A 12,279-nucleotide genomic window follows, 5' to 3' on the forward strand; every position below is an offset into this window, starting at 1 on the left:
TATAGCAAAATTGAACCCAAAATTAGGAAAACGATCATAATTCTAGCTCACTTGAGCATTCTATCAAACACTATATGTGTATTAAGATCTCATGGCCCTTTTTATGAAATACTCCACCAACCCACACCCCATTCTTTACTATCTTCAACTCACAAGCTCCCCACATACCTTAGGAACACATGCATGCAAGGTAAGCACTCCCATCCCCATGAATTACCTTACTAATGTCCCATTCTAGTTGCATTTTGAAATTAAGAGTTTGGATGATAGAATATTACCTCTTAGGAAGAAGACCTAGGTGCCTCTCTTGATACTCTTCAAGGTTTTAAGTGAATATTGAACAATAATTTGATGAAGATCACTTTCTTCCTCTAGGACACTCTCACTCACTCTAAAAATATTAGAAAAGAAGTTCAAAATGGTCCAAGGTAGGTGTTTTAACGGAATAGGGTCGGGTTTAAAAACCCCAAAAATGAAGCTCCAGAGCAGGTTCAGCGGTCACATAGTGCACCGCAGAACCTCCCTCCGAAAAATCCCAAAGCGGGATATGCGACAAGAGTGTGTCCCGCAAAATAGTTATGCGATCGCATAATGGACCGCAAAAATGACATTAAAAATGGCCCAAAAGACTGCTCCACTCAGCGGCCATTCTGCGGTCCGCGGAGTGCTTCTGCGGTCGTGAAACGGACCACAGAAATGCCTACTTCTGCCCAACATCTTCCTTTAACTCCCCAGCACACTGTTTAGTCCCAAAAGTCCGAACCGCTGTTCGTAAGCTCGCTGCGAAGAATTTCTACTATTATTAACCTCTACGCCTACCCCGGCATCACGGAGCCCTAAATTTTAGGAAAAGTTTTACGGGGCCTTATATCCTCCCCCACTTAAGATTATTCGTCCTCGAATGAGGATCAAGGTCCACTATTATCAACTTATGCAGCTCGGTTATCATACCACACACCAACAGCCCCAAAGTTGACTAACTCCTTAAATTTCCAAATATTTCGCCAGAGTTTCCTTTGCAACTAGGCCTATCCACCCGTCATAGAGCCCCGGAAACACATCTTACAAACATATGCACAACCCAACGACGTAACAAAACTCATAACAATACCAATCATTGCCTCATAAGCAACATATAATCAAAAGGAACACCTTTACATTAACTGAACAAGTGATACAAAATTCATAGGTAACAAGTTTATAAAAAGAAAGGATTACACAGCTATTCAAACGAGTAAGGATACTTCTTCTCCATTTCTTCCTCGGCCTCCCACGTGGCCTCTTCAACCTACTTGTTACCATAACACTTTCACAGAGGCAATTTCTTTTCAACCGGCACAATGGCTGACGGATCCCTAACTACCTTCTTCAACATAGACACATAGAATACCGGGTGGACTAATGGCATTTTGGGTGGTAGCTCAAGCTTGTATGCCACCTCACCAATCCTCTGAATGATTTTGTACGGTACGACATACCTCGGACTTAATTTCCCTTTCTTACCAAATCGCATTACACCCTTCACGGGGGAAATTTTCAAGAATACCCAATCATCTTCTTTGAACTCCAAATCCCTATGACGGATATCCAAATAGGCCTTCTGATGACTCTGAGCAGTCTTCAACTACTCCTTAATGATTTTAACTTTTTCCATAGCCTGATGCACGAGGTATGGCCCTATCAACTCTGTTTCATCAATTTCGAACCACTCAATAGGAGATCTACATCTCCTTCCATATAAAGCCTCGAATGGTGCAAATTCTATGAGTGTCAAATGATCATCCCAGCTACCTTTGAAGTCTAGAACACAAGCACGCAACATATCCTCAAGCGTCTGAATAGTTCGCTTTGCCTTCCCATCAGTCTGCGGGTGAAAGGCTGTACTAAGATTCACCTGAGTACCCAAACCTTACTGAAATTTCTTCCAAAAATTAGCCGTGAATTGTGCTCCCCAATCAGAAATGATGGAAACTTGAGTGCTATGCAACCTAACTATTTCATTGATATACAACTGAGCATATTGTTCCGCTGTGTCGGTAGACTTAACCGGCAAAAAGTGTGCTAATTTCGTGAGTCGATCCACAATCACCCAAATCGAGTCAAACCTTCGCGGAGTGCATGGTTATCCTACCACAAAATTTATATTAATCATTTCACACTTCCACATTGGAATTTCTATATTCTGTGCCAACTCACCAGGCCTTTGGTGTTCGGCTTCACTTGTTGACAATTCGGACATCTTGCCACAAAGTCCGCTCACTTGTTGATAATTCGGACATCTTGCCACAAAGTCCGCCACATTCCTCTTCATGTCACTCCACCAATAGACTTTCTTAAGATCATGAAATATTTCTTTTGAAGAATCTGGGTGCATGGAATACCTAGAAGTGTGGGCTTCAGTCCTAATTCTTTCCCGGAGACCATCTACATTTAGAACACATAGACGCCCTTGGTACCTTAGTGTACTATCACCCATGCTAAGAGAAAAGGCCATAGTTTTATGTTTGTGAATCCCCTCCTTCAACTGTACCAACAATGGATTGTCATATTGCTTCTCTTTGACTTCCACAACAAGCAATGATTCAGCCCTATTTTTTTCAAAATTACCCCTCCTTCACTAGAGTCCGCAAGACGAACTCCCAAGCTAGACAATCGGTGAACTTCCTTGACCAATGGTCTTTGATATGCCTCTAAGTGTGCTAAACTACCCATAGATTTCCGGCTAAGAGTATCCGCCACAACATTGGCTTTCCCTGGGTGATACAGAATATCATTGTCGTAATCCTTGAATAACTCAAGCCATCTTCTCTGCCTCAGATTCAGCTCCTTTTATTTGAAAATATATTGAAGACTCTTGTGGTCCGTGAATACATCCACATGGACCCCATACAGTTAATGACGCCAAATCTTTAATGCAAAAACCATCGCCGCAAGTTTTAAGTCAAGTGTTGGATAATTTTTTTCATTATTCTTGAGTTTCCTAGAGGCATAAATGATCATCTTGCCACATTGCATCATTACTGGAACATCTATATCAGATTACTCTTTCATATGACCTCCTAGGAATTTAGTTCTACAAAAATTTCCTTGATACCGTTACAACCTTATTAGTACTTGCAACTTGTTTTTTCCAATTTTCTCCATAAAAGACATTACTAGGTCAGTTTTCTTATAGGACCATCTGTTTTAAATGAACAACATCTACTAGCTTGCACGCACACCCTGATAACATCAACCTGTATGGCATTGCCTCAAATGTGAAGTAACATCGTGCTCGGACCTTTCTTAGCCACCATCTTTCCTACTTATAAGTCTTATAGGATTTTGAGAAACCACTCCGCTTCCCTTGTGAACATTCTCACGATCCCTCTTTACTGCTCAACACTTCCCAAAACACATATCAACACCCTTCATATATATTCAATTCAGCAAAAGTCATTGGCCCGAACAGGGCCTTTTCTGAAACTTGAGATCCTCCTAAATTCTTCGACGGCGACTTCTTGTTTTCCTTATAAGTGTAGGAATTAGTCTACCTAATTCCATCCTCGATGAGTAACTCACCTTATTCCCAGTATTGTAGTCACCAATAGTGTTTCCCGGTATTGCAGCCTAAGAGCTATCATGTTAAACATGTTTGGTTCATAACAAGTGTTCATCCTCTCTCAATCTGTTTCGAATATTTCCTTTTTCTTTTTTCCCTCTTTGATCACCCTTTGCTCTAGACAATATGCTGGTACTATATTTCCTTTATGACTGGAGCATTCATTCCCATCCCATTTTGCCCTTAATTCATAGTTAACAGCCTTATTGTGCCACACAATTGTTTGCCTCCCATGTACTCGTAGTATCACTATGCCTGGTTTATTGAGTTTATCACACCACCACTTGATCACCAGTAATCTCACTTTCCAATGTAATATGTAGAGAAGAACTCCCTCTAAATTGTTTAGTTGATATTCAGTGTCACTCAAGTCAGCTGCATTACAGTTGATCCTTTATATCTTCTATTAATACTTGTTCTCTAGGCGAGTCCACCATTCTGATATGAACTAGTTTGCGATAACCATGACCATCTCAATTTATAGATTTTCTTCCAATTCTTCTCGCCTCATTCTTCCTAGTTATTGAATGGCTATGCGCTTTTCCATACGTTACGGGGTGTTTTCCCTTAGTTGGGAATTAATCTTGTTCGCCTCTCGACACTTGTTAGGATATCCGTGGGAAAGTGTGTTCATCCGTGTATCACTTGACACTTCCTTGCTTGTAAGATTCTTAAGAGACTCTCCATCAAGTCCGGATGCACTCTTGGGTTGTTATATCATCACATTTATCTCTCCCACTCGTTCTATCCTTCTTAAAGCCTAGGAATTTTAGCTAAATGGCAAATCTGTGATTAATTCATTCTAAGAATTCGCAAGCCTTTCACATTTGATCTGTAGTACTTCCTTGGGTTCCATTGTCCTTGACTCTCTAACAAGTATAAAACCCTTTTTGCAAACCTTACTCTTTGTTTCTAGTATCGTTGACCCTGTCATGTATATTTTCACGTACGAAGGATTTAAATTTCTTAACCTTCCACATTGTTTTTGTACTAGTGGTTTATCATTTGCATATCCTTTTAGAGAATAATGTTATCCCTTTCCATTTTGCTAGACTACACATGTCTTCAACAAAATATCCAAACATCATAGCTACATGACCCTACTCCCGTTTTATTGTACTTAAGTAGCCTCGCCATGGCCTTGCCCCCCTCCCCCCCCCCATATGTTTCACATTTCGACACAAGTCTTGAATTTAGCAATTTGAGGGACACATGTTTCACATCTCTAGTCCTCTTGTATCTGATTGACTATTAGGGAGATTTAAGTCCCCATGGTATTAACCTCATAAGTACTCTACTCTTATTCAGCCACACAGGCTTGGGATCAAAATCCCTCGTGTCAATATCCCCCTTTTTGTTTTGGGAGTGTAACACAACTTCGCACATTCCTGGGATTTTTATAACATTCGTAGTGCTAGGGTCTTCTCATTGTGGTTCAATTAACTCTCCTTTCATAACTTCTTGTCTCCCGTGAGAGACCTACACATTTATCATTACTCTCCAGGCCATGCCTTTCATATGTCACGTGCCTATGTAGCAAATTTACATCTTAGAACCATATACATGGTTCCCACACTATCTGATGTTGGGCATATTTCGATATGTGTTGATGTTACTTTACCCATGTTTTAACCGCTTTTTGATGCTATTTGATCTTTAAAATGCCCAACATGGTTTAATTATTGGTTTTATGACTAATTGAGTTGTGTGTGATGAATTAGGGTGTGTGGAGTGCAAAAATATGAAGAAAAGGTGCTCTAGGTAGAGGAAGAGAGATTGGATGCGTCGCATCCAATCTAGAAAAAGATCAGTTCGTGCACCCTTAGCAGTGAAGTCAGCCCATAGCATCCGCACCTAGGCAAAGCTGAGAAGGAGGAGCAAAGGGTGGATGCGTCGCATCCACCCTTGCATGCAAAGCTGAGAAATAGAGGACAAGGTGGATGCGTCGCATCCACCTTCGCAGGCAAAATTGAAATGGAGGACGAGGTGGATGCGTCGCATCCACCTTAGCATCAATCCCTGAAGCCGATTTGGACTAGGAATAGGAGAGCTTTGGCCCACGACTTTTGTACGCAATATATAAGCCAAAAATGCCTCCTTTAGGGCATCTAACATATTGGGAAGGGGGAAAAAGCCACGACAAAGCTGTGGAGGCCGGAATTCATCAAGTTTCATCTTTCTCCTACCAAACTTAGTAATTTTTATGTTTCTTTGTATGATTTGTTGTTTGGCTACCATGTCTATATGGAGCTAAACTTCACGTTCTAGGGTTGTGGTTCTTTCATGACTATTGTTATTCGGATATTGATTTTGACTTCTTGATTTATCATATTAGTTTATTTATTCAATCTTGCGCTTATTTATTTGATTGCTTGATCATCCATTGAATATTATCTAGAATTGAACTCGAAAGTGGGAATTCTATATTACATACAGGATTGAGTAGGGCAAGTTCTTGAACTCGGGCATCGGGGAACGGATTCGTGGTTAGGATAGACATATACCTAATTGCCTTGCTTGGTTGATTTACAGGAATTATAAATGCGTTCTTGTTGATTCTAACTCCATAGACATATAGGCGTTAGGTTAGCTTGAATAGGCGAGTAAGAACTCGACAGATTTTTATGAGCAATATTAACCCTGTCAACCAATAAGCTAGATAAATTAGTCGGCCAATTCAATTTAAGAATACAATAGGATTGTTAGATAGCCCATAACCCTAGATCGTTTTCATTACATTGATATCATAAAAAATTTGCCCTTTCTCTGTTCAAAGTTCATTATTTATATTTTTTATTTAACTAGTTTAGAATCAAATATTTTTAGGTTTAATTCTTGTTTAGATAATTATGATAGTCTAATTTAGTTAATAGTTAATCATAAGTCCTCGTGGGTTCGACATCCGACTTTTAGTCTCTTTATTACTTGACGACCGCGTATACTTGCGTGAGTGTGTTTAGTCGCAACAAGTTTTTGGCGCCGTTGCCGGGGACTTAGAAATTAGCTATTTTTCTAGATTAGACATTTTTTTTATCTATTCATTTTTTTAGTTTAGTTAGTATTTGTTATTTATTTTAACATGGCATCTTGGAATGAAAATTATTCGAATGATGGTTATTCTTATTTTGATGATCCTTGTCCAAATTGTGAAGGACCCCACTGGTGGAAAAATTATCAGAATATTCCCGGGATCGATTTGTGCGCACAATCTCAATCCTTTGAGTGGAATATTTGTAATATGTGTGGTGGTCAAGATGGCCATTGGGATGGTTGTCCTAATTTTGTTTATCCTTCTCTGAACCCTTATTATGATCTTTCTAATGATGTTTCTGAGTTTGATAGGGGCAATGAAGTGCAGGATATGGAACCTGATGCATATATTAGAGATATTTTGAGGCAAGTAGCAGAGCAACAGGATGAACTCAAAAAAGATATGAAAAAAATGAGGGCAGCAATCACAAGAATGAAGGCCAATATGGAAGAATTGAATGAAGAGAGCGAGTACCAGCAAGAGAAAATTTTTGAAAAAGAGGAGATTTTGAGCCAAACTTGGCTAGTAGAACAGGCTGAAAAGTTAGAAATATATGAAGCTCAACGTGAGGAACTTACTGATGGGATGAGACACTTTATAGAGGGAAGATCTAAACTAGGACAAGGGATCGATAAATTTGTCACTACTATTCACGACTTGCAAGATAAATTAAATGCAAAGGTTGTTGCGTCTATCGCCCAACAAAATAGTAATGAGTTGTCAGAAGCTGAAAAGGAGCTTATACGCCAAATTGAGGAGCTAAAAGTGGAGAGCCAATCATTCGAGCATATTTCTGTTGATGATGCCCATGTTGAGAAAAGTACACTAGAGCAATACGAGGTAGCAGATAATGTTATATTTGAAGACTCTAATGTGTGCACATATGAGGATATAAATAGTAATACAATTCCAAAGTTAGGGCGTGTTGGTTCTCATTCTAAACATTTTTCGACATTGTATTTGGATGATGACATGGAAATCGAGTCATCTAAGCCTTTGGAGGAGTCAATGGAAGAGGAACAGGATGCTTACATTCTTGGATTTGTCGTGCCAGAGAGAAAAAATTACATTCCTCATATAAAGGCCGAGAAGTATAGAGTGAAAAATTTGTTACTTGGCCTATTTATTTTTGTATCCCCACCAAAGGAGCATAGCCACAGACTGGATGCCATGTTAGGGGTACAATTCATAAGTTCGAGGTGGAGGCAGAAAGTGGTTCAAGTCGGGCCACTACGTTAAATCAAGCGCTTGTTGGGAGGCAACCCAGCTTTACTGCTTTCTTTTATTTTTGTTTACATTTTATTTTATTTTATTTTATAGTATTTATTTTTGTTTTGTAGGATTATGAGCATAGGAAGCAAAGCCATTAGAAGAGTGCAAAAGCGAGCTAGATGGTGAGGACTAAGTATGGGGTGCCCACACAAAGGACGATGCCTGGGGGAAGTCTGAGTACCTCGTGAGCCGCTATTGCTTCGGCCTTTGACTTACCAGGGAGTCTCGTTTACCCTCTTATTATTTATAGTGTGCATTGAGGACATTGCAAAATTTTAAGTGTGGGGTGAGGAGATCGTTTGGATGAGTTTCTGTGCTATTTTAGCTTAGTTGTAGTACTCATTCTTAAGTGTAGTAGCTTTTGTGGAAAAAAAAATAAAAAAAGTAGAAAAATTGGACTTTTCCCGACGATTGATCTCCTAGACAGTTTTTTTGAGGGATTAAAGTCTAAACAAAAATCCAAAATATGTCTTTTAGCTTTCTTTAGGTAGTAATAATCCCCTGTGGTTTTTCTTTGTGCCTCGGTTCTTTTCCATGGGATGTAGTTTGAACCGGGTAGTTTTTTTCTTTCCGAGTAGATTAGGAATTTAGGGAATAAAAGGAGCAAGAATGATGAACCTAGGCGCCCTTGACTTGTTTGATAGTAACATATTTATGCTTTGGCATGTGTAGTATCTTCTGTATGATTTGAATTTATTGATGATGCCTTGTTAAATTGGATAGCATGTTTTGTGGCGCCTATGTCTCGTTTACATGACTTATGTTCACCTTGTGTTTAATACTTAATATCTCGTGGCTCCGTGAATACTTGCATTGCTTGAGAGTCGGAATGTGATCGTCCTTAGTGAGTCATGTGCCATGTGTGGTGAGGTTTTTGTGTTGTCCATGTATTGTACTTGTGTCTAGAACTTGCCCGGTATGTGAGTTGAAGCAAAATTTTAGGTGATGCTCGGTTTGAAAAATAATTTTAGGCTTTCTTTGATCTTTTTGAGCTTATTGCTTATCACAAATAAAATCTATCTCTAGTTAACCCTTTTGAGCCTGTAGACCTTTTATTTGGTACCCACATTACAAGCCTATACCCTTTTTATTTTTAATTGACATTGTTTTGATCCTTTTACCTCTTAAAGCACTTTAATTGTTAGATGAGCGCTAAAAGAAGTAAGAAGGGACTAAGTGTGGGGTGACTTTTGAGTGGAACCAATGAAAGAAAGAAGGGTGCACTTATTTTGTAAAATAATACACCACTAGCGAAAATTGAAAGAAAAAAAAAGAGAAAAAAAAAAAAGAAAAAAAAAAGAAAGAAAAATATAGATGAATAAATTGTTGTCTTGTTCTTGCTAGTGGGTATGAATTAAAGTAGTGCTTAAAGAAAGAGGAAATATTGTTGGGGGTGATATTATTTGTGAAATTGAAGTGGTGTTGAAGAATTTGCGCTTAAGTTATTTGATGATGTGTTAAAGTGCTTAGGAGGTTGAGTCACTATTCCTAAAATATATCCTACCTTTCCCTTAGTCCACATTACAACCATGAAAAAGTCCTAATTGATTTTAGATCGAGCGAGCTTACATTAGTAGAGATTTACATTAAGGGCAAGCATATGGTACCAATTGCATGCATGTGACTTCTCTGTGAGAGTGAGCGATTTTCTTTGATATATGTGAGTCATTAAAATATTTGATCATGAGATTCGAATGTGTGGATTGAACTCGCTCTCTTGTTCTTGTTGTGAGGGCACATGGTTTCACGAGGGATAGGTAACGTTATTAGACTTCTCTATGATGTTGGGTGTTCAAGCCATGAGTGCATTGTGACATTGAGTCGGTTTTTGAGGCTAGGATTGTTGTGAGCATGTTGTCTTTGTTTGAATATTTTTAAAAGAATGACACAAGTAAAGGTAAGTGCATATGATGCATATTCTAGAGCCTAGTTGTGGCAAATGACCATGGTCATAGGTGTAGTATGCTTTGAATGATAAGAGCTTAATTTTGTTTCGTCTACTATAGTGATGGTTTGTTCGAGGATGAACAAAGGTTTAAGTGTGGGGTGGTGATGTTGGGCATATTTCGATATGTGTTGATGTTACTTTACCCATGTTTTAACCGCTTTTTGATGCTATTTGATCTTTAAAATGCCCAACATGGTTTAATTATTGGTTTTATGACTAATTGAGTTGTGTGTGATGAATTAGGGTGTGTGGAGTGCAAAAATATGAAGAAAAGGTGCTCTAGGTAGAGGAAGAGAGATTGGATGCGTCGCATCCAATCTAGAAAAAGATCAGTTCGCGCACCCTTAGCAGTGAAGTCAGCCCATAGCATCCGCACCTAGGCAAAGCTGAGAAGGAGGAGCAAAGGGTGGATGCGTCGCATCCACCCTCGCATGCAAAGCTGAGAAATAGAGGACAAGGTGGATGCGTCGCATCCACCTTTGCAGGCAAAATTGAAATGGAGGACGAGGTGGATGCGTCGCATCCACCTTAGCATCAATCCCTGAAGCCGATTTGGACTAGGAATAGGAGAGCTTTGGCCCACGACTTTTGGACACAATATATAAGCCAAAAACGCCTCCTTTAGGGCATCTAACATATTGGGAAGGGGGAAAAAGCCACGACAAAGCTGTGGAGGCTAGAATTCATCAAGTTTCATCTTTCTCCTACCAAACTTAGTAATCTTTATGTTTCTTTGTATGATTTGTTGTTTGGCTACCATGTCTATATGGAGCTAAACTTCACGTTCTAGGGTTGTGGTTCTTTCATGACTATTGTTATTCGGATATTGATTTTGACTTCTTGATTTATCATATTAGTTTATTTATTCAATCTTGCGCTTAATTATTTAATTGCTTGATCACCAATTGAATATTATCTACGAATCTAGAATTGAACTCGAAAGTGGGAATTCTATATTGCATATAGGATTGAGTAGGGCAAGTTCTTGAACTCGGGCATCGGGGAACGGATTCGTGGTTAGGATAGACATATACCTAATTGCCTTGCTTGGTTGATTTACAGGAATTATAAATGCGTTCTTGTTGATTCTAACTCCATAGACATATAGGCGTTAGGTTAGCTTGAATAGGCGAGTAAGAACTCGACAGATTCTTATGAGCAATATTAACCCTGTCAACCAATAAGCTAGATAAATTAGTCGGTCAATTCAATTGAAGAATACAATAGGATTGTTAGATAGCCCATAACCCTAGATCGTTTTCATTACATTGATATCATAAAAATCTGCTCTTTCTCTGTTCAAAGTTCATTATTTATATTTTCTTATTTAATTAGTTTAGAATAAAATATTTTTAGGTTTAATTCTTGTTTAGATAATTAGGATAGTCTAATTTAGTTAATAGTTAATCATAAGTCCTCGTGGGTTCGACATCCGACTTTTAGTCACTTTATTACTTGACGACCGCGTATACTTGCGTGAGTGTGTTTGGTCGCAACAAGTTTTTGGCGCCGTTGCCGGGGACTTAGAAATTAGCTACGTGACTAAGTTAAGCTTTTATTAGATATTTGTTTTCAAGTTTTAATTTTCAGTTTGCCTGGTTTGTGTCAACGCATATGTCCATACCATTCATTTAACATGATACATATGCCATCTATTTAATATTCAAGCCTTTTCCCATTTGTCATGTCATATGACAACATTACTTGGAATGAACAAAAGAGCGTTTAAACTTACCTTGAATCTCAACGCACGAGTTAGTGGACAATCTCATAGTCAAGCTCTATCATACGATCTCGAGTGTTGAAGAAGGGTAACATTCCTAAAATGTCCATGTAGCCTCCAACTTATGAATGTGGTCGACAACACACCGATAAGAAGGACTCTACTAGACACGGCACCGATACATCCTAGGACACTTTAAACCCTTATGCTCTGATACTAAGTTTGTCATGCCCCAAACTCGGGGAGCGCGACCGGCGCTTAACCGAGTGAACATGGTTGAGCAAGCCCGTTAGACACTTTCTACCCAACTCACTCATGATCAAGAGAAGGCATGATTTCATTAATTAAATAGTGGGAAGTTCATACATACAATATTAAACTGTTTCATTAGCTATTTCGCCTTTAAGTCTCAAAATACACATATTCTTATAGTCTGAGTGGAACAAGTGATCAAACACAACATAACTTGTTTAACATTCCCAACACCCGTATACAACCAACATAGTGTTTACGGAGCCTCTAAAGATACAAAAGAGTGTAAAGAAGGTGCCGGGAACAAGGCCCCGGCTATACCTCAAAAAGTACAACAATATAAACAAAAGATATATTGCATGACCCGAGAATGAAATGGGGCTCACCGAGTCCGCTGAGAAGAGGATGCAGCACCTATCTGTGATCAACACTGTCTGTAATGGAACCACCTG

General features: G+C 38.9%; 1 protein-coding gene across 1 annotated transcript; it reads right to left on the reverse strand.

Moving 5' to 3' along the window:
* Window positions 1-1,624: 1,624 nt before the first annotated feature.
* Window positions 1,625-2,476, reverse strand: LOC138902676 (uncharacterized). Its single transcript, XM_070190564.1, has 2 exons — window positions 2,197-2,476; window positions 1,625-1,878 (listed from the first exon to the last, which is right to left on the reverse strand). Exons 1-2 carry the CDS (start codon window positions 2,474-2,476, stop codon window positions 1,625-1,627), a joined length of 534 nt encoding a protein of 177 aa, XP_070046665.1.
* Between the last annotated feature and the right edge of the window lie 9,803 nt (window positions 2,477-12,279).

Source organism: Nicotiana tomentosiformis, chromosome 12 (assembly GCF_000390325.3).
Source record: "Nicotiana tomentosiformis chromosome 12, ASM39032v3, whole genome shotgun sequence".
Classification (NCBI taxonomy): Eukaryota; Viridiplantae; Streptophyta; class Magnoliopsida; order Solanales; family Solanaceae; genus Nicotiana; species Nicotiana tomentosiformis.

Excerpts from the sequence above, each read along its gene's own strand:
- LOC138902676 (XM_070190564.1), bottom strand. The coding sequence starts at position 2,476 with ATGGGTGATAGTACACTAAGGTACCAAGGGCGTCTATGTGTTCTAAAT. Across the intron at positions 1,879-2,196 it reads AGCCGAACACCAAAGGCCTG|CCTTTCACCCGCAGACTGAT; the intron begins GTGAGTTGGCAC and ends ATCTTAGTACAG.